Consider the following 25,948-nt stretch of genomic DNA (forward strand, 5'->3'; position numbering starts at 1 on the left):
TGCTTATGTTAGGCAACATCGCTTAGGTTTCGGATTATAAATATAAATGAAGCAGCCCATGCCCTAAAGGGTTTATGTTCTACTAGAGGGTGTAATGGGAATCAGATTTAAAGATCTTCCCTACCCCTAGGCCTTTTGAAAGGTTTAAGTGCACTTGGAGCCCAGTGGGTCAAGAATGTTGCTACATTCTCTGAGCCAGGAGAAGGCTATATAAACTCTGTTGTAAGGCTTTGTTTTGGGACACCCTTTGAGAAGTGTTGTGTGATTTGACCAGGTGAGACTCTGGGCAGCTGTTGAGAGTCCCCCGACTTTGAAAACCCAGATATTGATGCTTCCCTCTCTGGTGACTGTGATTAGGTATGGATGTATGTAATGGTTAGACAGTTTGGAAGCCTGTTTGCTGAAATGTTTCTCTCTCTTGTAACTTCTGCTTGTAACCTCTGTATACTCTGAAGTTCAAGGTACTGACCTTTTTCCCCTGAACTAGGTAAACTATACATGTTTGATTGATTAAAGTAAGCCTGTTAACCAATTTTGAGTTGCTTTCCTTTAGAAAAGCAGATCTAAGAACCTGTGTTGGCAGCCACCCTGGGTATGTGGGGGCGCTTGCTGCTACAGAGGGAAAGACATTTGTATACAAATATGTGCAAGCCAAAACTAAATACTAAGTACATACACAATAATTTGTGTGGAGGGAGAGGTGAGACACTAGCAACTCCTGGGATCAGAAAAGTACTCCTGAAGGAGATGGTACTAGAACCTGGTTGGAAGGAAGCCAGGAAGTACAGGCGAGAAGGGAGAGAATTCTAGCCGTGGGAGACTAGCTGTGCAAAGCCCAGAGACTAGAGGCAGAATGTTCTCTTTTAAGGGACACCAGGTAAACAAACTTAAGCGTGATGACAAAGGATGTGAAAGGAATAATATGTGATAAACCTGGAAAGGTAAGCTGGAACAAAATTGTGGAAGGCTTTAAATGAGAAGCAAAGGAGTTTGTATTTTACACTAGAGATAATTAGGAGCTATTTGAGCTTCTTGAGCAAGAGAGTGACATGGTTAGACAGACATTATTGTACATATCTGGGTTCACCAGAACCAGTTTTGATCCTGGGAGCTGGTTTCTCTTTTTGCTTCATTTCCCCTATCTGGAATGGCTCCAGAAAATCTAATGTATTCATGGTTTAGCTCATTTCTAGTATAACATCTATTTTGAATCTATTTATTTATTTTTTAGTTTTCAGCATGCGTTTCCACAAGATTTTGAGTTACAGATTTTCTCCCTGTCTTTCCCCTACCCCTCTCCCCCAAGATGGCAAGCATACTGAATACCCCTTCCCCCAATCTGCCCTCTCTTATATCCCTTCCCCATCCCCCCTTACTTTCTTGTAGGGCAAGATGGATTTCTATACCCCATGGCCCATATATCTTATTTCCCAGTTGCATATAAAAACAATTTTTAACATTTATTTTTTAAACTTTGAGTTCCAGATTCTCTCCCTCCTTCCCTCTTTTACCCACCCCCACTGAGAAGAAAAACAATTCAATATAGGTTATACATGTGTAGTATAACATCTGTTTTGAATGTTCATTCATATGAATAGTTCACAATGACTATATGTACATACTGTTGCTGTTGCTTTAAGAGCCAGGTGTAAAAGAGAAATGAAATATTGAGAAAAGCAATGTGTGCTGACAGTTTAAAAAGTCATTTGGGAAAATGGAATAATGTGAAGTACATCTTCCTATGGAACCAAGGAAAAGGTGTCAGTTAAATCTCTAATCCATGAGGATGTGTGAGAAATATGTGGAGAAGGAGGAGGTTAGGAAAAACTTCCTAAATGGAGGTTTGGCAAGGTATGAGCATGAGGTGATTCAAGAATGAGGACAATGTGAAGCTGATGTAGTTAATTATGAAGTAAAGATGAGATGGGAGGAAAGCAAAGCCAGAACAGGGCCGATAGCCTGAGAGAACACAGAAGGAGGAAAACTAGAGGTCCTAGTAAAACCAAAGGATAGATCCAGGGGGAATGCAGTACAGCGAGAGATGGAATGAGAAGGGATTATGGTTAGAGGAATTTGAGTTTTTCTTCATATAAGTAGAGCAGTTATGGGGGATAGTGAAGCAGAGCCTATGGAATAAACAGTGAAGGTCACGGGAGAGGAGGAGATAGATGAACTAGGCAGAATGTACTAGGTACAGCATTTGTACTGAAAGCCCTTTGTATAGGGGAAGTTGGGTAAGAATGAAGGGAGAATGACCAGGAGGCTATTATAGTAGAACAGTTACTAGAATTGGGATAAAATCATTCTCAAATGAGAATCCAGAAGAGATGGGGAGGGGGGGGGGTTCTAGAAGTTGTGGTTGAAAGTTGGGAGCATACCTACTTCTGGCCCAGTAGAGGGAGGGGGAGGTGTATGATGAGAGAAGGTGTATCCAGGACTGAAGAGAATGGCTATAGATTGGAGTCTTCAAGGCAAACCAATTCTCAGTGAGTGCTCAGTTCTTGGAAGGAACACAAGAGGAAGAGGTCTAAGATGAAGGCAGGTTTTTGATAGAAGAGAACGGAGGGAACAATGAAAAAGGAAGGCAGGACTGAAATTCATTAGGAATAAGATGGATAAGAGAATTGGTAGTGGCATCAGGGAAGTGGGATGGTTTTTCCTGAGGCAACTGAGTTTTCTTCATTACCAGATTTAGGTTTCTATATCCAAGAGTCCTGTGGATGGCAGATGGTGGCATCAGTTCTCTTTCAAGTACAAGGGAAGAAGGGAAATTGAGTCTTTTACCAGCAACTTTCCCTGTAGATGAGATCCTTACGGCAAGCATAGAGTCAGCCTGAGTCTTAGCCTGGGTTCTTGAAGCAAGATCCTATTGTTCAAAACTAATTTGTAATATTTGGTTACATCAGGCAACAGAATGAATTGAATATTCCAAAAAGATGTCAGTCTAAAACAGTCTTTTTTGCCAGTGCCCCTGGCTAGTGCCTGAGACAATTCCTGATGATACTGTACTATCTTACTCCACCATAGATCCTATACTGTGAGAATATAGGACACCCCACTTATCCAGTTACCTGACATGAATAAGAGGCTTAATAATACTGTAGACTTGCTGATGGTTTTCTTATTAAAAATCGGAATGTTCTAGTCATTTGAAATTTTGAATTGCACAAAAAGAGAGAGAGAGAAAGGGGTGACATAGTACTTTCAAGACCTACCATGTAAAATTCTGCTACTTTATCATTTAACAGGTTTATGACATGGAACTGGGTGAAGAATTTTATCTTCCACAGAATAAAAAAGAGAGTAGACAAATAGCCCCAGAGCTTTCTGACCTTGTCATCTACTGCCAAGCTGTAAAATTTCCAGGTAAGACTAACTAATCTTCCTATTCTATTCCTTTAAGAAGCTAAATTATTTTTTTTAATTGTCCTTTTGTTTTCATCCTTATATGATCTGGCTTAATTGAGTTTCTCCACAAGCTTTCTATAAATTTGTTTTACCCTCCACTGCTCCTTTATGTTTTGTGAGTTGACACTGCTCATAATTTTCCAACATATTAAAGCAATATTCCCTCTTCTACTTGGCAAGGAGGTAAAGTTTTTCTGACTGATGTAGTTTCTTTTATTTTTTGTTTGTTTTGTTTTGTTTTTTAATTAATTCATTTATTTTGACATTCTTTTTCTTTCTAAGTTCCAAATTCTTTACCTCCCAACCATCCCTTTCCCATTTTGAAAGCAAGAAATTATATCAGTTGTACGTGTGACATCATACAAAACATGTGTCCATATTAGCCTTGTTGCAAAAAAAAGGACAAGAAGAAAATGAAAAAATTATACTTCAATCTGCATTCAGACTCAGTCAGTTCTTTCTCTGAAGGCAGATAGCATTTTTCATCGTAAGTCTTTAAGAATTGTCTTGGATCATTGCATTGATCAGAAATGGATCAGAACTTGGATCACTGTTGATCATAGTGCAATGAACTATGTACATAGTACAAAGCTAAATATTACTAAATAAATATTTTTGTACATATAGGTCCTTTTCGTTTTCCTTTGATCTCTTTGACATACAAACCTAGTAGTAGTATTGCTGAATCAAAGGGTATGCCCAGTTTTATAGCCCTTTGGACATAGTTCCAAATTGTCCTCTAGAATGGTTAGATCAGTTCACAACTCCACCAGCAGTGCATTTGTGTTCCAGTTTTTCCACATCTCCTCTAATATTTGTCATTTTCCTTTTCTGTCATATTAACCAGTCTTACGGATGTGAGGTAGTACCTCAGAGTTGTTTTAATTTGCATTTCTCTAACCAATAATGTTTTAGAACATGTTTTCATATGACAACAGATAGTTTTGATTGTTTTGTCTGAAAACTGCCTGTTCATACCCTTTGACCATTTATCAATTGGAGAATGACTTGTATTGTTATAGATTTAACTCAGTTCTCTTTATATTTGAGAAATGAGGCTTTTATTAGAGAAACTGGCTATAAAAATTTTTCCTAGTTTCTTGCTTTCCTTCTAATTTTGGTTGCATTGGTTTTGTTTGTGCAAACATTTTTTAATTTAACGTAATGAAAATTATCCATCTTGTATCCTCTGATCCTCTCTCTCTTGTATGGACATAAATTCTTCCCTTATCCATAGTTGTGACAGGAAATTTTTCATGTCTTCCTAATTTGCTTATGATACCATCCTTTATATCTAAATCATATACCTATTTTTGGCCTTTTCTTAGTATATGGTTTGAAATGTTGGCCTACATCTAGTTTCTGCCAAACTGCTTTCTCTTTTTCCCCAGAAATTTTTGTCAAATAATGAGTTCTTGTCCCAAAAGCTTGGATCTTTGGGTTCCTCAAACACTAGATTATTATGATCATTTACTACCATGTATTGTGTACCTAATCTATTCCACTGATCCACCACCCTGTTTCTTATCCAGTACCAGATTGTTTTGATGATTACCACTTTGTAATACAGTTTGAAATCTGGTACTGCTAGCTACCTTTCTTCACATTTTTTTTCATTGATTCCCTTGATATTCTTGACCTTTTATACTTCCAGATGAATCTTGTTATTAGTTTTTCTAGCTCTATAAAATAATTTTTGGTAGTTTTATTTGTATAGCACTGGATAAACAAATTAATTTAGGTAGAATTGTCATTTTTATTATATTGTGGCTTACCCATGAGCAACTGATGTATTTCCACTTGTTTAGATATGTATTTGTGTGAAAAGTGTTTTATAATTATGTTCATAGAGTTCCTAGGTTAGTCTTGGCTGGTAGTCTTCCAAATATTTTATATTGTCTGTAGTAATTTTAAATGAAATTTCTATTATCTCTCCCTGCTAGACTTTGTTGGTAATGTATAGAAATACTGATGATTTATGTGGTTATAGATAGCTTTGATCTCTTTATCTGAAAACTGCCTGTTAATATCTTCTGAGAATTTATCAACTGGGAATTCTTATTCTTATAAATTGTATTCTTATAAATTTGTCTTAGTTCTCTATATGTTTGTGAAATTAGGCCTTTATGAGAGACACTTGCTATAATTTTTTCCCATTTTCTGTTTTCCTTCTAATTTTGATCATATTAGTTTTGTTTGTTCAAAAACTTTAATTTTATGTAATCAAAATGATTCATTTTACATTTTGTAATGCTCTTTCTTAATCTTTTGTATTCAAGATTCTTCTCTACTGCTCCACTAAATCTAAACCCCTCTGTTCCACTTTCATATCATTCTTGAAAGGGCCCTGCCCCATCTCTTCTACCTTGTTTACAACTAAACCCCAATCTCTACAGTTGCTCGTCAGACAGGTCTCCTCACTGTCCCCCAATAACAATAATTATTTTTACTTGCTTGCCTTATCCTTTAAAAATTCTCTGACTTCTCCAAATTTCCTTCTGTAAGGATCTCTAAATATTTTTATTAAGCATCCTTATTAATAAAAATAATTTTGAGCATATACTTCAAATATGTGTATATTTGTAAAGTATACTTATGTACCACTATACTAAGTATTATATATATATTATAAAACCTGTATAAAATTAGAAATTTTATTAATTAATTTATTTTTAGTTTTCAACTTTCATTTCCATAAGATTTTGAGTTCCAAATTTTCTCCCCATCTCTCCTTTCCCCCCACCCCAATATGGCATGCATTCTGATTACCCCTTCTCTCAGTCTGCCCTCCCTTCTATCACACCACCCCTCTTATCCTCTTCCCCTTTATTTTCTTGTAGGGCAAGATAGATTTCTCTACCCCATTGCCTGTATATCTTATTTCACAGTTGCATGTAAAAACAATTTTTAACATTTGTTTTTAAAACTTTGAGTTACAAATTCTCTACCTTCTTCCTTACCCACCCACCCTCATTGAGAGGCAAGTAATTCAATAAAGGTTATACGTGTATAGTTATGCAAAACACTTCCATAATAGTTATGTTGTGAAAGACTAACTATATTTCCCTCCATCCTATCCTGCCCCCCCACTTATTCTATTTTCTCCTTTGACCCTGTCCCTTTTCAAAAAAGTGTTTGCTTCTGACTACCCTCTCCCCCAATCTGCCCTCCCTTTTATTATTCCCTACCTTATCCCCCCCACCCCGTTACTTTCCTGTAGGTTAAGATACCCGATTTAGTGTGTATGTTATTCCCTCCTTAAGCCAAATCTGATGAGAGTAAGGTTCACTCATTCTCTCTTACCTCCCCCTCTTTCCCTCCATTGTGAAACCTTTTCCTTGTTTCTTTTATGTGAGATAATTTACCCCATTCTATCTCTCCCTTTCTCCTCCCAATAAAATTGGAATTTTTTAAAATAAGGAGATAAAGATGCAAATTTGAGCCTAGATTCAATAGGGAGTCACTAGAGTTTATGGAGAAGAGAAGTGATAGAAGTTCTGCACCTCAGGCAGATTTCTTTGGCAGTTTTGTGAAGGATGTACTGGAGAAAAAAAAAAAAGACTTAAGGGAAGGAGACTGGAAGTCTATTACTGAAGCCAAGGTGAGAAGTCATAACAGCTTAAATTAGGGTGGTGGCTGTGTGAGTAGAGAGGAGGACTCATATGCAAGAGATGTTGTTGAGCCAGAAACAGCAAGACTTGGGTCCTGATTTATATGAGTGAGTAAGAATGAGAAGCTGAGGATGACATGAAGGTTGTGAGCTGAGTGACTCGGAGGATAGTGCTGCCCTCCACAGAGCACAAGAGGAATGGGTCTGAGGGCAAAGATAACATGATAAGAGCAAATGAAATGTGGATCCCACTCCATGCATGCCATGTCTGACCCAGTCTATCTCACTTTCCTACCTGTGGTTCTCCCCACATCTACAGAGTAATCTGGGAGACGGGAGGAGAATAGAATCTCGCCTGTGTATGTGTACGACTGTACCTGGGTCATGACTAGACAGTTACTGTCCTGAAGGACTCGGCTACCAGAACCTAGCAGTGGAGGGGAGAGAGTCGGGTATATTGAGTGATGATGGGTGAAGGGAGGGGTGTACTTATGTTGGAGACAAGCCCATTATAGTCTGATTGATGTGCCTCCTGCAGTATCCCTGTGGCTCCAGGGCTCCAGTTATGTCATTTAAAAGGATATCGTGGCTTATTCATTTTAAGTTTTAGTCCATTCTTTCAGCATAAACATTAATTTTCTTGGCAGCCCAGAAATCCTACAGCAGTAAAAAACCATGCTTTGTTGGCAGACTAATGGTTTTTTAATGAGCCATTTGAATCACAAGGATATACTATCAGGGCTGTTGGATCAAGATTGTGCTACACTGCATTCTTAGACCTTAGAGCTGACAAGCCAGTTTGTCTGAAAGAAGTAAAAGTAGTTGTCCTTGACCCTTTTCTTTGTGTTCTCCTCTCCTGGGTGTTGTAGCCAGACAGATGAGCCAGACCTACCCCAGCCATCAGGAGACAATAATCACCCTGGCATCCTTGTGGATGTTACTTTTGTTAGGAGACAAGGCCAACTAGATGTCAGCCTTAAATGAAGATACCCAGTAGTATCAGAAAAGGAGTATGGTCTTGACAAATTTAAGAACATTTCTGACAACTGAGGTTGCAGAAAAAGACCTGAAAGAGTAAATGGGATATATAGTGATGAGAGCTTGTGACATACCTTTTTAGGTACACTCGGTGACAAAAAAAAAAGTCTGAAATTTTAAAGTTACCATTGTTTTCTATGGTATGAAAATCATCATATTTTTTGCATGTGGCAGGAAAATAAGACTTGGTTCACAAAAATCTGATACACACAATTTTTAGAGATAATCTATTGTATAAAACAAGGTATACTTATAAAAAAAACCTCACTATTAATTAGGGAATTTGGTTGTGTCATTTGTACTGTCTTCTAGAAAACTTTTCCCTCTCAAGAAAGATGACCTTTTCTGCCTAGCAGTATTAGTAACTATTTAATGAATAAAAATAAAAGCATTAGACCGTCTGTATTAGTATGTACAAATTTATCAGAACACTGATGTGAAGAAATGTACCAAAAGAATAATTTTTGACAAACTCATTCATCACGCTACCAGTATCGTTGGTTCAAATCTCTGATCAGCCACTTAAATAAATCACTGAAAACTTTTGTGAAAAGATTGTCTTCATCAGATTCCACCTCCTCTTTCCTTTCCTTTTTCTGCCCTTTCATTGCTCATACTATAATGCCCTGGCCCCTCAAAAGAAAAACAATATCTATTTCATCTTGATTTTGTTATCATAAAGAAAAAAAAACAAACTCATTCACAGTGAAGAATTCATGGTACTCCCAAATGCATGCTCTGTTTTCATTTTAAAAGAATATCATTCAAAGAGATTTAATTTGGGGGAGGCCAGGTAGCACAGTGAGTAAGAGCACTGGCCCCAGTGTCGGGATGACCTGGGATCAAATCCGGGCTCAGATACTTAGCACCACACCCAGAAATAACTAGCCGTGTAACCTTGAGCAAGTTACTTAACCCCAATTGCTTTAAAAAAAAAAAAAAAAAGATTTAATTTTAAGGAATAGATTTCCAGTAATGGAATTTTAATGGAGCTACTTGGGGCAAAGATATTCCCAGGTCACCTGAAATAACCAGGAAGCATATGACAATATAGTGGTGGTGTTTAACCTGGCTAAGAGAAAGCTGGGGGTGGGGGATGGGGGTAGGAATGATAGTGTCAAAATGCTGTCATTTGAAGGAAGGAATTAAACTTGTTCTAGAGCCCAAAGGGCAGAATTGGGAGCAATGAGTAGAAGTTGCAAAAAAGCAGTGTTATGCTCAGTATGAAGAAAAACTTCCTAACAATGAGAGTTGCCCAGAAGTAGAAGGGGCTGTCTCCCAGAGGTAATGGGATCCTCCACATTGGATATCGTCAAACAAAGGCTGGATGACCTCTTGTCAGGCATGGTATAGAGGACGTTCTGGTTTGGGTCCAGACCAAATAAGGGCCATTCTTACTGAGGGTCTGTGATATCAAACAAGGTAATTATGCTAGAAAGAGGTAGGAAAAAAACAGTAACATAAAGTAATCCATTCATTTGATAATGATCCCCAAATAAAAGCTCTCTGTACATCTTTTTTCTATTAGACTACTGTTGGTATATTATTTTGATATTAGCTTAAATAGTATTTGTGACCATTCTCTAGTGACCATGTAGTTTCTTTCAAATTTTTTTTTAATCAAGGCAAAAGCTATCTTATGTAATTGGAATCAGTATTGTTAGTAAGGCTACTAAAAAATAAAATGTTAGTAGGCCCTACGCATTATATTACAAGGGAGTAGTAGTGATTAAAAATAAACATCAACGGTGATGGAAAATGTTGAGTTCCTTTGCTTGCAGTTTTTGGCTTATTTATTTTAATTTTATGGGAACAGGATTGTCAACTTTAAACCCATCTGGCTCGAGCAGAGGAAAAGAAAGGAAAAGCAGGAAGTCAATTTTTGGCAACAATCCGGGCAGATTAAGCCCTGGGGAGACAGCAGCATATACCAAAACATCTGGAAAAAGTAAAGTCAGCTTCTTACCAATATCTTTGCTTAATTCTGTATGTTGGATGGATCAAATGTTTTCCTGTCAGTAATATTCACTTGAATGTCTAAATTGTTTTTTGTAATGAATGTTCATGTTGCCTACTGTACCTGGGTGGGTAATAATAAGCAAAAAAAAAGTTAAATGGTACTTATATTACAAAAACCATTCTGCAATTTTAATTTCTTGAGAATCATGATAATTTACCTAAGATGCTTTAGCAGTATTTGTTGAAAAGAACATCATCAGAAAAATCTCTCATTTTAAAGAAAATGGTAGTGGTTCTTCTGTGAATTATAATCATAATTTCATGTAATCCCCCAAAATGCCAGTCTGAACATTTTTATTGTCCACCATTTTATTTAAGATAACAAATTAACCCACAAATAGACTTAAAGTTGTGTTTTGATACTCTTTAATAATATACCAAATTTTGTCCAAATCAGGCAATTTCTTGAAAGTTTATTTTAAACAAACAAAGCCTAACTGCTAGGCATTTCATGACATTTGGCAAAAACAAAACAACAGAAAAACTCCTTACATTTTTGGTTACTGTATTTTTTGCAGCTTGTTAGAATTATTCTAAATCTCCTACTGGAGTAAAAATTTATTTCAGAATGTAAAAAGAAAGTTCTCTTTAGTTAGTATACTTGTTTGTACTATGGCACCAAAGACATCCTGTATCTCATGGCTTCTGTTTTTCTTCCATCAGCAAGTCCCCAAACTTAGTTCATTTGTATCCCTCCTGGTTTCTCACTGCCAGCATTTTTCCTCTTGTTCTTAATTGCTTCATTGTTGAGTCATTTCAAGTCATGCCTTACCCTTTGTGACCCCATTCTGGGTTTTCTTAGCAAAAATACTGAAGTGGTTTGCCATTTCCTTCTCCCGCTCATTTTACAGATGAGGAAATGAGGCAAACTGGGTTAAGTGACTTGCCCAGGGTCACACATCCAGTAAATATCTGAGACTTTATTTGAACTTAAGATGTCTTCCTGACTCCAAGCCCTGTACTCTATCCACTGCTCCACCTAGCTGTCCCTCTTAGTTGCTTACCAACTTGCTTTTTCCCATAGGAGAGAATAAAGTCTTTTTTTGTATCTCCTTCCTTGCTCCTTATAAGTAAATTTATGATCTTATTTTTTTTCAGTTTAATTTTTTGTTTTTGTTAAAGATTTTAACTCCTATGTCCTACCTTAACACTTCGAAAATTCTGTTAGTTCTTCAGCATGAGCTCTCCCGTCTTCCCTCCTTTTCCACTCCCTGCCTCCCCCAGTAAATTTCAAAAGTAGCCAGAGACCAAAAAAATAACAATAAGAACAATAATATTTACTCCTCGGTGATGTCTCTCTCCAAATTTAGCAAGCCCGTTACCAGGACTTTTCAGTTTAATGAGCCCTCCCAAAGCTCACACTCCAATGGCATAGCTTAAAAGAGCCCAGGTCACAGTCATACCACAGTGAGCTATTGGAGTAGAGCTTTAGTAAAAATTACGACAAATATTGTAGGAAAATTTGTAGAGACTTTGAGTGTGCCTCTTTCATAGGACTTTCATCTGTCTTCTAGGTAAGTGTATAACATCCTCATTGGTAGAATATTGGCATTCTATTATATCATGCCATCTCATATTGTTATACTATAGATCTGAGCAGCAACCTGGGCCTCTAAAAGGGAGCATGTAGTCTGGAGAGAGATCCACAGAGAGCTGAGACTGCAGAATCCAGGGGAGTACAAGTTCATATTGGAGGGGGAAGGCGGGGAAGCCTGTACAGTTGAGTTGAATTGAACTGATGGGAATTATACTTAAAATCGAAGTTCCAAAGTCACCATCTTTTAACCTTGTTAACCTAGCCAAGCTTACCCCTTGGCCATATCCCCTACATATGCAGGGGCCTGAAATAATAAGAGAAAATGAAGGGCATGTTTACAGAAGTCCTTCACTTAAATTGGGCTCTCGGGAACCAGCCCTTAATCTTTCTTGGTTTACTTTTCCTTGTTTGACTATCCTTTTTTCCAGATTTTGTCCTTAGTTAACAAGCCCACTCCTTTCTGGACTGAAATGTGGTATCAAGCTCTGAATTTCTAGTTGGGGTAGATTTGTCTGGCACAATCACCAGAATACGATTCTCCAACCTTAGCTCTTCATGTAGAGCCCCCAGGATGGCAGGGATTATCTGTCTCCCCTACTCTTCCTTCTCAGTAAGTCCACATAGGGACTTCACATCTGCTAGAATTTCAGCAAAAACCTTGTAGTTGGTTACCTTCCTCCTGAATTATCTAACTGAACAGTGACTTACTGAAGACCTGTCTTTGCTCCCAGATCCTTAGACAAGAAAGACCTTATTCTAATAGGCTTCTAACAGCCTCCCCTAGGCTTCAAACATCCTGCCTTTATCTCTTAAAGTTTTCTCTGTCCTCCTTAGGAAACTAGCCCCATAGGTACTCTCTTATAGTCTCCCTCCATCTGTCTGCCCCATCCCTTCCTCCCCACCCCCTACCCCTTTCTCTCCATTTTCTCCCTCCCTTCCTTAAAATTCATGGTTTCTATGAATCCTGTCCCTCAGCTTTTAGATCCTGTTCTTACTCAGGTCCTAACAAACTGCCTTTTAAAACTGTATCCCTAGTGGACCTCCTGTGGAGTTCTTAGTTCTAAGTCCCCAGCTTCCTAGCTCCTTGGCATAGCTGAGATAAATGAGATGCCCTGGATTTTGGTTGAGACCTCCAAAAGCACCCTCTCCTGAGTGTCTTCACAGTTGTTCCATGAATGATCTTGGATTTCCTTATCTCTTCCCAAAGCTGTGTCCCCTAGTAGAATGTGAGCTCCTTGAGGCCAGTGACTGGTGCAGCTTTTTTTTTTATGTATATAACCCCACACCAGTACAATACCTTGAGCACATCAGGTGCTTAATAAATGTTCACAAAAGTGAATGGAACCAGTGAATATTTGATACCTTCCCCTCACTCATTTACCTCTGCAATTTACTTCCCTGTTCTCAGATTAGTAAATCAGTTTATATTCCTTCCCCAAGGGGATAGTTCACTGGAATTCAGGTTTACTTACACAGACACACACACACACACACACACGCACACACACGCACACACCTCTTCAACTCTCCACACAATGACAGCATTGCATCCTTCAGCATGGTCAAGGTCTTGGTGTCACAGTACAAACCACTATCCCTGTTTTAGAAGAAAGTAAGTTGGCTTGGAAGTTTCTGCAGCTCTTTCACATGAGCCCCGGGCAGAGCTTAGATCTGTGATTTCAAGTGCATTCTTTGGAGGGAGTTCTTGAAGTGTGGTTCTGATCTCTGTGGGGCTTTAGGTTCCTTTGATGGTATGCGGCAGACCTGGGAAGAAGTCTGCTCTCCAAACACAGCCCCGTCCCTCAGCGCCATCATTAGGACACCAAAATGCTACCACATCTCGTCCCTGAACGAGAATGCTGCCAAGCGCCTGTGCCGCCGCTACTCCCAGAAGCTGATCGAGCACACCGCCTGCCAGTTGCTGAGGACATACCCTGCCGCTACACGCATCGACTCTTCCAACCCCAGTCCCCTCTTGTTCTGGCTGCACGGCATCCAGCTGGTCGCGCTCAACTACCAGACAGATGGTAAGGCCGGACAGTTGGATGTGACTGCCTTATTTACTGATTCTGTTTGATGCTTGTGTGTGAATGTAAATAGAAGAAGTGAAGCTCAGGATACATAGGGACAGAATGAGCCTGAAAGGGTGAGTGCTGTGGCCCCCACAGGGAGACTGTGTCTCTCAGTTCCTTGTTTTTTCCCCCTCCTTCCTGGAATGCTTTCCCTCTTAGGATCTCTGGTTTCCTGCAAAACCCAGACCAGGCACCCTTTACATGAAGGCTTACCTGACCCCACCCCTAGCCATTAGTGCCCTCTCTTCCAGACCTTTCTCCTATTTGCTTCATCTGAATTGTGCTTGTGTTTGTTATGGATGTGTACCCTTGCTAGAGCATGAGGACAAGGACTGCTTCCCCAACACTTAGCACAGTGGCTGGTACATCGAAAGCACGTGATAAATGCTTGTTGATTGATTGATTAAATGGTAAGAGGACACTAGTTTATAGTAGAAGGAAGTGATATTTTGGATAAATCTTTGGTGTTAACCTCAGGTGTGATTATAGAATCAAAGAGAAATTATAGAATCATGAAAAGGTCCATCTTTCTTATCCCTCTTCCAAGAATACTTATACCTAAAACCATAAGAGACAGATAGTGTTGGTCCTATTTTTAGAGATTTATTAAGTAGGACTCTCATATCATTCCAGTCCCCTCTAACAGAATCCCTGCATCTATGTAGCATCTCAAGGTTTACAAGGTACTTTCATCACAACAGTCCTGGGAGGCTTCAGTGGATCCTCTAAGCCAAATGTTTGCTGGTCTTTCCAGCCTCAAGGACCTTCATTACTGGTTTACCTGGTTGCCCTCTGCTGGGCATTCATTGTTCTTCTTATACATTGGCACTCAGACTTTAATGCACCGCTCCAGATGAGACAGAGTATAGTGGGATGATCACCACCCTATTAGAAGCTGTGTCTCTTTTAGTCCTGCCAAAGATTGTGTTAACTTTCTTGGTGGTCACCTCACACTGTTGACATAATATTGAGTTGGCACTCTTCCAAATCTTTTAGAAATAAACTAAATATCTAGTAATTACAAAATTAAATTTTTAACCATCTAGTAATTACAAAATTAAATTTTTAACCCAAATATCAGATATTACATTTATTCCTATTGAATTTCATCTTGCTAGACTCAGGCCATTGCCTTTTAAGATCCTTTTGAATCTTAACTCTGTCATCCTTTGGATAAGCTGTTTCGCCCAGCTTTGTGTCATCTGCACATTTTGATGAGTATGTGATCTATGCCTTTATCCAGGTGAATGACAAAAATGTTAAGAAGCACAGGGCAGAACATGGATCCTTGGGGCACTCAAATGGAGACTTCTTGCCATGCCAACATTGAAGCATGAACAGCTACTTTTGGGTGTGACCATTTAGATGTTTCTAGCTCCATCTGATTATGGTCTTACCTAGGCTGTGTCTATACCTTTTCTACAGAAATAGCATCAAAATCCCAACTAAGATCTCAGGTCATAGCATTTTCCTCTTCTAATTGTACTATTAGCCATTCTGTATCTGTCGTTATCGGACATTTTGCTGAAAGCCGGGTAAACTATATCTGTAATATCCCCCTGACCTACCAGTTTAGTCAGCCTTCCAGAAAAGGAAAAAAGATTAGTCTGTGCTTATGTGTTTTTGCTCCCTTCCCTTTCTAAGTGTTTACTCTTCATCTCTTTAATGATCCATTCCAGAATTTGCCCAGGCCCTGGAGTCAAGCACTGGCCTGTAGTTTGCAGAATTTGTTCTCTTCCACTTTCTGAAAATTTGACAGAATTTTCCTTTCTCTCATCTTCTGGTACCTCCCCCATTTGCCACAGAACACATCAGATCACTTAGATTCATCAAGGTCAGTGACCTCACTTATCTTGGGGATCAAGTCCCTATTGACCTTTGTTCTTTCTTAGCAGAGAATACAGAATACAGTTGAACAGTCCAGTCCTCACATTCCTGTCAGTTACATCCCACCCACTAACAAGAAAGAAAGCTCCCTTCCTGAGCCTCCTTTTCCTCCCAATATTGTACACATGCACAACTGTTTTGTTGTCCCTCATTTTCTCTGGCAGCTTCACATCACTCTGAACATTTCTATTCCTGACTGCTTTTACAAGACCATGCTATACTCCTACAGTAAAATTCTGTCACCTGCCCTTGCTTCCATCTAATACTTTTTTTAAAAAACATCTAAGTTGGTTACTGAGTCCTTTGTATATCTATATAGGTATCTTCAGGCAAATCTTCTTTTCCTCAGAAATGAAATCGTTTCCCCTCATGTGTTCAGAATTTCATTCTTACGGTTTTTACGTCCTTCCTGGGCTGACTTCCCCTGTAACATTTTAGTTTATAGGATGCTGCTTATCTTTTCTCAGAACCCCTTGAAATCATGTTTTCCCCAAATCTAAGATATATTTCAGACTGTGCTCAGATTTTTGCTCCTTTTCTACCATTAACTCTAGAAGGAAGCCATCACTTTACCCCCATTCCCATCTAGCAACTGGTTCCTCTCAGCTAATTAGAATCAGACCCAGAATAAAATTTCCCCTTATTATTTCTTCATCCTGTTGTAGGATAAAATTGTCACTAAGGCAAGGCAAGAATGTATTGATTGCCTCCTCTGCTTTTGGCAGAAAACTTGCCAACAAACGTGTAGATGATTGAAATCCCCTATCACTATCTACCTCTGTGCCAGATGTGTGATCAGATTCCTCATAGCTCCTCATCTATTTCCTCTCTCCCTAGGTGGCCTATAATATACTTCAGGGGCATAATCCCTTCCTGTTTGTGTCATCAAGTCTACAGGTAGCTGCCTCAGGGCCCTGGACAGGAAGTCTCCAACTTCTCTTTCTCTTCTTCCTCTCACCCTGAGAGCTTTTGTCTCTCTGCACCATCACTCTTGGGAGGACAAGCATCTTATTCCCAAGCAAACTTTACTATCAGGTCTCTCTTCACCATTTTCTCCATGATCTAAAAAAAATACATGCATATGCATAAATGCACATGTGTGTTTCTTTATAATAATAACATTTTTAGGCATTATGACATTTTATTTTACTCATAATAGGCAACATGGTATAGCGGGTAAGGAGCTGTTCTCTGACACATACCAGCCATGTGATCCTAGTTCTTTTAAAGCTAAGGCCTTTCTGCGTTCTCACTTTGACTGAGGTAATGCCCATTCAGAGATTAGGACTGTTTTCCATTTCATCAGAGCCATCTCCAGTTGTCCTGATCTGTATCTGACCACTGGACCCTGATGGCTCTGGAGGAAAAGGTGAGGCTGGTGACTTTGCACTGTCTTCCCTCACTTAAATACGATTCACTTGCAAGTCATGACAACATCTTCGTGATGGTATGGTCCTCTTTGAGAATAAAGGACAAACCGTACACAACAACTATATACGATCCTAGTAAAATGGCAACTCTCTGAGACTTTAAATTGCTATAGATATAGAGGGAATTTCCTCACTTGGAAATCCCCTTTACCAATAAAATCACAGTCCTAGTCCCTGTTCCTTATCCCATTACTCATAAAATATAAGTCTTACTAAAATCTCAAACTATTTCTTGAGACTACACAAATAACAAAGGTACTTAGCATTCATATGTATAACTGGACTAAACTACAGTATGTCACTATATAACTGGGGCAAAATAACTTATAATCTGAGTTCTGCCACAGAATCCTAGCATTGAGTTGTGACTTCATAAAAATGTTATCAGGATGACTTTACTCACAACTTACTATGTGTTAAGAGAGAACATGTATTTTTGCTCTTACAGAATTTGATTTTTAAGTTAATTTGATGAGAAAATATTTGCATTTTTCATTTCTCTTACATCTTTTGGTATTGATTCTGGGCTTGGTTTATACATTCTAGTTTTCAGGATTGATTATAATACTTTACCTATTAGCACCATTAGCTATAGCTCTAAAATTTTTTAAATAGACTTTAACTAGAAAAAATTATGTTTTTAGGAAGTGAAACTATATTTTATTTTGAATGTTCTTTCTCTCTGAGTGGATTCAGTGCACTTCACATATTCTGAATCTGTTTATGTATTGGACATTACTAGAAGTTTTATCTTATTGTCTTCCTGATTCTCTATACAACTGAGCCAGTGTGCCCCAGGATAAGCAGTCTCTTCCACCAAGAAAATAGCTGCTGGAAAACAAAACAAGAGAATCCTGATTTTGAGTAACCTCCATCCATGCCACATTTATTAAGCACTTAATACATGCCAGGCACTTTGCTAGGCTTTGGAGATTCAAAGATAAAAGCTAGTCTGCCCTCAAGTAGCTTACGTTTTAATGGGGCCCCTAATAAATACACATATAAGTATAAACAAAATAAATAAAATTTGACAGGACATAGCAGCTGGGGGGCTCAGGAATGGGGAGGCCCTCGAGCCAAGTTTTGAAGGAATCCAGGGATACTAAAAGTTAGACATAAGGAGAATCCATTCCAGGCACATGGCAGAGCCTAGACAAAGCTTCACAGGTAGGAGATGGGCAGCTGCCTGCCAGGAACACCATGAAGACTAGCTGGGCTGGACTGGAGAGCATGTGAAAAGAAGCCATATAGAATGAGCCTGGAAAGATAGAGAGGGCCAGATCAGAAAGTATCTGAAATGCGAAACAGGAGTCCATATTTGATCCTAGTGTAGATAAAGAGCCCCTGGAATTTTCTGAGAAGCAAAGTAACAGTCAGAACTGTGCTTTAGGAATATCTTTAGCCATTATGTGGAGAATGGATTGAGGACAATAGTGGTGATACAGAGACATTCTGCTTGTGCTCAGAACTGGAACAATTAATTACCCCTTCCCTACCTTTCTTATACTACTAGAAAACTATATGGCGGGTTTGTACTTCAGCTCCCTACTCTGAAAAGAATTAGCCTTGCTCTCTTTCTGAATCTCAGGCTACTTTATGATGAAAGCATCAGTAGCAGCAGCATCTTTCCACATGAAGAAAATGATACAGAAATTGATTAAGTGAGAAGTCACTGACAGCCAGGACCTTGTCCTAAGATTCCTTCATTCCGATTTTTTTCTACCAGATGATAATTCAACTTCTATGAAAATAGTCTAAAACATAGAAATAATGGAATAATTATTTTTTAGAGAGTAGCAGATTTACTCTTCATGAAATGTCCCATGGAGTGACAATGGACATTTCCCAGTAGCTGACTTCCCAATTATGGTACACCATAGGCTAATCAACCCTATAATATACTAAGTTACATATTGTGCTAGCTGACCCACAGAATCCTATGGTTATTTCAGGAGTTAGGAGAATGTATAAAAGCAGGCTTAAGGACTTCTGTGGGCATGGACTAAAGCTGATCTTTTCCAAAGCATCCTACCATTTCTAGAATATCTAACATGGAATCTTACTGGGTTTTTTGGGGTCATAGACCCTTATCAGAATAGTGTTTTTAAGTGCATTTTAAAAAAACATAATATTACAAAGGACACCAGTAATATCAAAGTAAATTTATCAAAATATTTTAAAGTAAGTTCACAGATACCAGCTTACAAATAACCCATTTCTCTTCCATTCCATGTGGCTGAGATCAAATCCCAACTGCCAAAGCCACAGTCTGACCTTGAATCAGTTACTTAACCTCTTCTGGCCTGAGTCCTCATTTGTACAATGAAGAGATTGGACGAGGTCATCTCCCCTTCCAGATCTCAGTTTCTGATCCTATATAATAATATACCCATAGCAATATGCGGAGTACCTTACCAGAGAGAATCTGAAATCATATCTCCTTTCATTAGATTGCCATTTCCCAAATTTGGGTGCAAAAATAGTAAAAAGGAGACACCCTGATTCTCCTCTTCAAATGAAAACCCACCTGTGATATTAGGGTAGGCTTTGAGTTTTTCTGAGGACTGGTGATCTGTGTATACTGCCCAAGGCTGCTGCTGGCTTCCCCCTCAAATAACTAGGGGTCATTGAGTGCAGTCACCCTTTGATCTTATTATATTCTGCCTAGCATCACATTTATTTATTTATTTATTCATTTGTGTTGTCAGATTTTAAGCCCTTAGAGGGCAGGGACTTTCTTGCTTTTCCTCTTTATAGGTCAGGGCCTAACACAATGCTTTTCTGCACAGTTCCTTGCACTTAAATGTTTGTTGACTGAGAAGTTTCTCTGTTACCAGCTACAGAACTTTAACCCTTATTCTAGAGGATTTGGAAGAGACTTTTATAGTAGTATCATTGTTAGGGCTGAGCGTCATTATTGAAAGTCCTAGAAGGTTAGGAGTAGAAAGACCTTCAGAGGAAATGAAGCCCAGCCCTTCATTTTACAAAGGAGGAAACTGAGCCTTATAGGAAAAATAGTATGTCACTTCTAGAATGGTGCATAACTGGGAAGTAGTCAAGTAGAAAAAGCAGTGGATTTGGAATCAGAAGAGCTCAATATGAACTCTCCTACTTCCTAGCTGTGTAACCTCTAGCATATTGCCTAACTTTTCTGGGCTTTCTTTTCTGCATCACAAGGTCATTGCAAAGACCAGATTAGATAAAAGATTTAAAGTACTTTACAAACTTGAAACTGCTATTATGATAGATGTGTAGCTTTAAAAAGACCAGATGTAGAGGTGTGTCCCCAATCACAGCCAAAGCCCCAAATACACAGTATTCATGAGGATAGTGATTGGGAGGTGTAAGATGGTTTTTCTCAGCACTCCTCCTCCCCAAAAAGGGATGTCATCATTATGGGAGAGGAACCATTAATGAGAATGAAGTGACAGTTTTCTTATCTGCAAAGTAGAGTTGATAATGATAGCACAAAATAGATCTGAAGTACTTTATAAATGTTAGCTCTTATTGTGATAAAGTTGATACGAATCTTAGCGTTTTATAGGAGGCTTTATTTGCATCCATTGTCTCATTTGTCTCTTACTACTCAGAGAGGTAAATATTTTATGATCCCATTTTATAGTTGAGGAATCTAAAATCATCATTACTGATCACTCTCACATAGTGGTTTTATCCTGTTTTGTTTTGTTTTAGGGGTTTGGGGAAGCACATCAGCAACTCAGCTACTACACACGTGAATACAGCACATACAGAGTTTTTTTTCCATTTGGCAATGTACATCTGCATCGTACCTTTATAAGGAATTACGTGTTAGAAATTCATCCTGAACATAGTTGGAAAAAATCAAAGGGAACTTTGGTCAAGTGTGGATCATAAACCTTCTGCTCTCTTGTGCAAAGACAAACTCCAAACCATAAAATAAGCATTTAAATCTGGGAGAAACCTAGTAATAGTGAAAGAATCACCAAATAGAGGCAGCTAGGTGGCACACTGAATAGAGCACTGGTCCTGGAGTCAGGAGGACATGAGTTCAAATCCAGCCTCAGACACTTAACACTTAACCAGCTGTGTGACCTTGGGCAAGTCAGTTAACCCCAATTGCCCTGCCTTCCCCCCTCCAAAAAACAAAAGACCCCATCAAACAATATTGCCAATTAAGTTGGGACATGAAATCCAAGAGAAGCCACAAGAATGCCAAAAGCTCCTAAGTGGATTATGTAGTTCATTGAGTCATTTGTGATTGTGATTCATTTTTAAAATTTAACCAAAAATAAAAGCATTTAATACTGTGGTATAACTCCATACGTTGCAGTTGGAAGCTTAAGCAAATATATGGAGTTCTTAAGGTATCATCTGATTTTTTTTCTTAGACATATTTGTATGGTACATATGAAACACCATACATTGGATATCTGTGTAGTTAAATGTCTGGAATAAAAAAGCTAGGTATAACTGCAACTATGGAATTAAAAACAATAATAGCAACAGATCTACATTAAGTACACAAAAAAAAAGATTCAAAAGGAGTTATGGAAATAAACAAAGCCATACTTCTGTGTTGCAAATTGTTGCAGCAAGCACCCCAGTGTCCCCAGGGTGCCTGCTCACACAGGTTCTTGGATCTGCTTTGTTAAAGGAAAGCAACTCAAAATGGGTTAACAAGCTTACTTTAATCAGTCAGACATATATCGTTTACCTTGTTCAGGAGAAAAGGTCAGCACCCTGAACCTCAAAGTATACAGGCATAATTATCAAGACAGAAACATCAAGTAGACAGATTTCCAAACTGTCCAACCATTACATCCATACCCAGTCAACATCTGGGTTTCCACATTCTGGGTTTTTCAAAGCCGGGGGACTCTCAACAACGGCTTCCCAGAATTCAGATCAAATCACAGAACACTTCTCAAAGTGAATCCCAAAACAAAGCTACACATCAGGGCTTATATAGCCTTCTCCTGGCTCAGAGAATGTAACAACCTTATTGACTCACTGGCCAATCAAGAAGTATCTACTGAAAAACAAGCCTCCCACCCCAGGCTTCAGGTGCACATTAGCCTAGGGGCAGGGAAGATCTTCAAAATTTACATTCTTATTACACAAATACATTTAATTTTGCAATTAATAATAAGGGAATAATAATAATAATAATAATAATGTTGTTCGGTTATGTCTGACTCTTCATGACTTCGTGGACCATAGCACACCAGTAAGTACTGTCCATGGGATTTTCTTGGCAAAGATACTGGAGTGGTTTTGCCATTTCCCTCTCCCATGGATTAAGGCCAAAGGTTAAGTGACTTGCCCAGGGTCACACAGCTAATGAGTATTTGAGGCCCTTTTGAGCAAAGGTTTTCCTAACTCTAGGCCTACCGCTCTATCCACTGAGCCATTTCACTGCCTACTTTAAAAAAAAAATCTAACATTTATATAGTGCTTACTATGTTCCAACTATTGTGCTAAGTGCTTTACAAATAAATAGTATGTGTTCCTCACAATAACCCTGGGAAGTAGCTGCTATGATTATCCCCTTTTTATAGATGAGGAAACAGAGACAGACACACAGGGTCACACAGCTAGTCAGAGTCAAAGGTTGTATTTGAATTTGGGTCTTCCTGACTTCAAGCCTGTGCTCTATCCACTATGCCACCTAGTACCAAGCTGATTTCTAAATAGAAGTTTATGGGCTTATGGAGTGATAATTTACAGTCTGATTTTTTTTTCCTTTTTAAAAAATGTTCTTTAGGGGGTGGCTAGGTGGTGCAGTGAATACAGCACCGGCCCTGGAGTCAGGAGAACCTGAGTTCAAATTTGGCCTCAGACACTTAACACAAAAACTAGCCATGTGACCTTGGGCAAGTCACTTAACCCCAATTGCCCTCCCCCCAAAAAAAGGAAAAAAATGTTCTTTTGAGTTATTATATCTACTCATGGAAGTTAACTTAAAATTAATTTGAAAGAAATGAGAAACTAGTTATCCTTTCCTATTACTCAGGACACTTACAAGATTGAACATATGTGACAATTCCTTTGTGGGCAAGTCAATTCCAAGATGGTTCGTTCTGACCCAGAATGCTGATTGCGTACATATTGCGTTACCATTTTTAATCTCAGAAAAAATGATGCAGAATGCAAAGCTGTTTCAGACATGAAAGTAAAATTAGAGTAGAATCATACCATACCTACCATCACTAATTTGGTTCCATAAAGCCAAGGTGTTTGGCAAAAGAGCGTTTCAAGGAACAGATAGTACCATAAAAATGTTAGAATTGGCGATTTGAAGTGAGTCCGACACCAAGACCTGTGGTGTGACATGGGGGTTTTGTCCTGAGGTTTTAATGTTAAAATAGAATCCCAGAATCTCCCAGTTGGAATAGTCCTCAGAGGCCCTCAAGTTAGCCTGATACACACCTAACATGACTAGAAAATGACAAGGCAAATAAGGGCTATGGGCTGTGGGCCGACAGAAGAGCAATGAATTTCTCTACACTTTGGTATCTTATCAGTGGCCTTATTTTTTTAATCTTGTAGATCTCCCCTTACACTTAAATGCAGCAATGTTTGAAGCGAATGGTGGCTGTGGTTATGTTTTAAAACCCCCTGTCCTATGGGACAAGAACTGTGCTATGTACCAACAGTTTTCTCCACTGGAAAGAGATATGGATAACATGGAGCCTGCTCTCTATTCTTTAACTGTAAGTATTATTGTTAATAGAAGTTGGAGTTTTAAATCCTCTTTTAGAGACTTTAAGAGAAACAAACCTATCATTGTAAAACTTTAGTTTGTCAGATTTATCTTCCAAAGAGGATTTTAGAACCCTGATAAGCAAGTAGAATTCCCTGGTTAGGAAAGAGAATTGTATGGATTGTTTATGGAATATTTGTTGTGCTTTATTGTTACCATCGGGGGCTCGTTTGGATCTGAAGTACTCTTTTACTCAAATCTGTGAAGACTTAGACATGAGCTATATGCCAAGATTTTCCAGATCCAAAAGACTGAATTTTTTCAGTCAGCCCTTAAAACTAGACCCAGTTCCTATAAACCCCAGATTAAGAGACTCCCATAGTCTTTTTTCTGCGGCTTCTTATATCCAGCCAGGGGAGGGAATTCGTGGGGCCCTACGGGGAGTATCGTGTGAAGCCCCAGTGCACACGGTCAGGCCATGCTGTGGTGCATATCATTAATCTCTGTAGAGCAAGGCAGGGTAAGCCTAGCAGGGTCATCAGGGAGCCTCTCTCCCCTGCCCCCCAACCCCCATCAATCTCTAACCAGGGAGTTAATTTTTTAAATTCACACACAGACTTGGATGAGGGGCTTTGTTTGGTGTCTTTTCAATTATTAGTGACTTTGATCTTTCTCTTTACATCAGATTGTCTCTGGTCAGAATGTGTGTCCCAGTAACAGCACAGGAAGTCCATGTATTGAAATTGATGTCCTGGGAATGCCACTGGATAGCTGCCATTTCCGCACTAAACCCATTCATCGAAATACTCTTAACCCCATGTGGAATGAACAGTTTCTCTTCCGAGTTCATTTTGAAGATCTTGTATTTCTTCGTTTTGCAGTTGTTGAAAACAACAGTTCAACTATAACTGCCCAAAGAATCATTCCACTGAAGGCTCTAAAAAGAGGTAGAAGGAAATCTCATTCGTTTAAACATCGATTGAGCACATCTCAAAATAAATTTTTCTGATATATCTGCAATATCTTTTACAGAATATAGCCGTTCTGACTCTGCAGTAGACTTTGTGACTAGGAGGCGATATGGAGGGCAGTGGATGGAGCATTCCCTCCTCCACAATCCCCACTTCCCTTCTCCCCCTCAAACTATGCCCCCCCCACCCCTTCCATTCCCTATAACTTCTAAAGCTGTGCAGGTGGCTTGAAGTGAGGGGAGGGAATGACACGTGGGGCGGGTGGCGGGGGGGCATAGTTTGAGGGGGCGAAGGGGGGGGGGGACTGAGGGGGCGGGGGGGGGTAGGGGGGGGGGGGGGGTGGAACCAATGCCAGTCTTTAAGCTGCTATTGAAAGCACAGCCGGTGTTGGAGAGGGGATTAGAAGCCCACAATAACTTTAGGTAGAAAGTCTGAAAGAGAAGTCCAAAAAACAAAATGGGAAAAACTGGGTTGGTCCTATGTGGGCTTTTATATGAGTGTGCACAAACTGTAAGACCCCCTCCACACAGAGCTTCCTGGAAGTTCGTGTTATATGTGGGGGCTTTTTAATGCTGTCAGAGCTATTAGAAGATGAAGTCGTTTGTGTTGCTGCTCATTTTAGAAAACAGAAACATTAAATGCCCAGCCAGCCTTAAAAGCAGGGAGATTGTTCTACTTTTTAACTTTTTTTTCTTTGAGAATATTAGGAACTGTTGAAAGTATATTAATTCCTTTTGGTTAACAAAGGCTCATTAATTGCTACTGCATGGCACTAGGTAGTACACTGGTTACCCGAATGGCAGTACTCACACCCAGCAAAAAAAGACACATCCTCTCTGCATGGCTAAGCGGTGTAACCGTCTTGTCTCATCAAGAAGCAAGTCATTCTGTACTTTCTCTGGGGTTCCTGCCTTGGGAAAGGCAACTTAGAACAGGAATCAATGTCTGGTGGACAGGTTTCACCCAGTTGTGTGTTATTTTAGGATATCGGCATCTTCAGCTGAGAAACCTACATAATGAAGTCTTAGAAATCTCTAGCTTGTTCATAAACAGCAGGAGGATGGAAGAAAATTCCAGTGGCAATGCTGTGGCAGCATCTTTGGTAACTAAACTCAAACATTAATGTCATATTTTCATTGCTCTATTTTAATGCTTAGGCATTATTCCCATGCCCTAAACCTACCACCCTTCTCTCCCTCTCTCTCACATACATATACACCACACACACACACATGCACACACACGCACGGTTCTTTCCTTGACTTTCAGCTGCTTGTCTTGTCCACCATCC

General features: G+C 39.1%; 1 protein-coding gene across 4 annotated transcripts in view; it reads left to right on the top strand.

The window, feature by feature from the left end:
* Positions 1–25,948, top strand: part of PLCE1 (phospholipase C epsilon 1) — a 372,466-nt gene that overhangs the window by 316,568 nt on the left and 29,950 nt on the right. For all 4 annotated transcript variants that reach the window (XM_069099269.1, XM_069099271.1, XM_069099270.1 and 1 more), the window contains exons 22-27: positions 3,249–3,366; positions 9,873–10,004; positions 13,352–13,639; positions 23,533–23,696; positions 24,372–24,633; positions 25,641–25,759. In XM_069099269.1, the coding sequence (XP_068955370.1) occupies positions 3,249–3,366; positions 9,873–10,004; positions 13,352–13,639; positions 23,533–23,696; positions 24,372–24,633; positions 25,641–25,759 (1,083 nt within the window). The remainder of the gene's footprint in view (positions 1–3,248; positions 3,367–9,872; positions 10,005–13,351; positions 13,640–23,532; positions 23,697–24,371; positions 24,634–25,640; positions 25,760–25,948) is intronic.

Source organism: Petaurus breviceps, unplaced genomic scaffold (assembly GCF_028583685.1).
Source record: "Petaurus breviceps papuanus isolate PSGF00001 unplaced genomic scaffold, PetGlider_PUasm1.0 37, whole genome shotgun sequence".
Taxonomy (NCBI): Eukaryota; Metazoa; Chordata; class Mammalia; order Diprotodontia; family Petauridae; genus Petaurus; species Petaurus breviceps.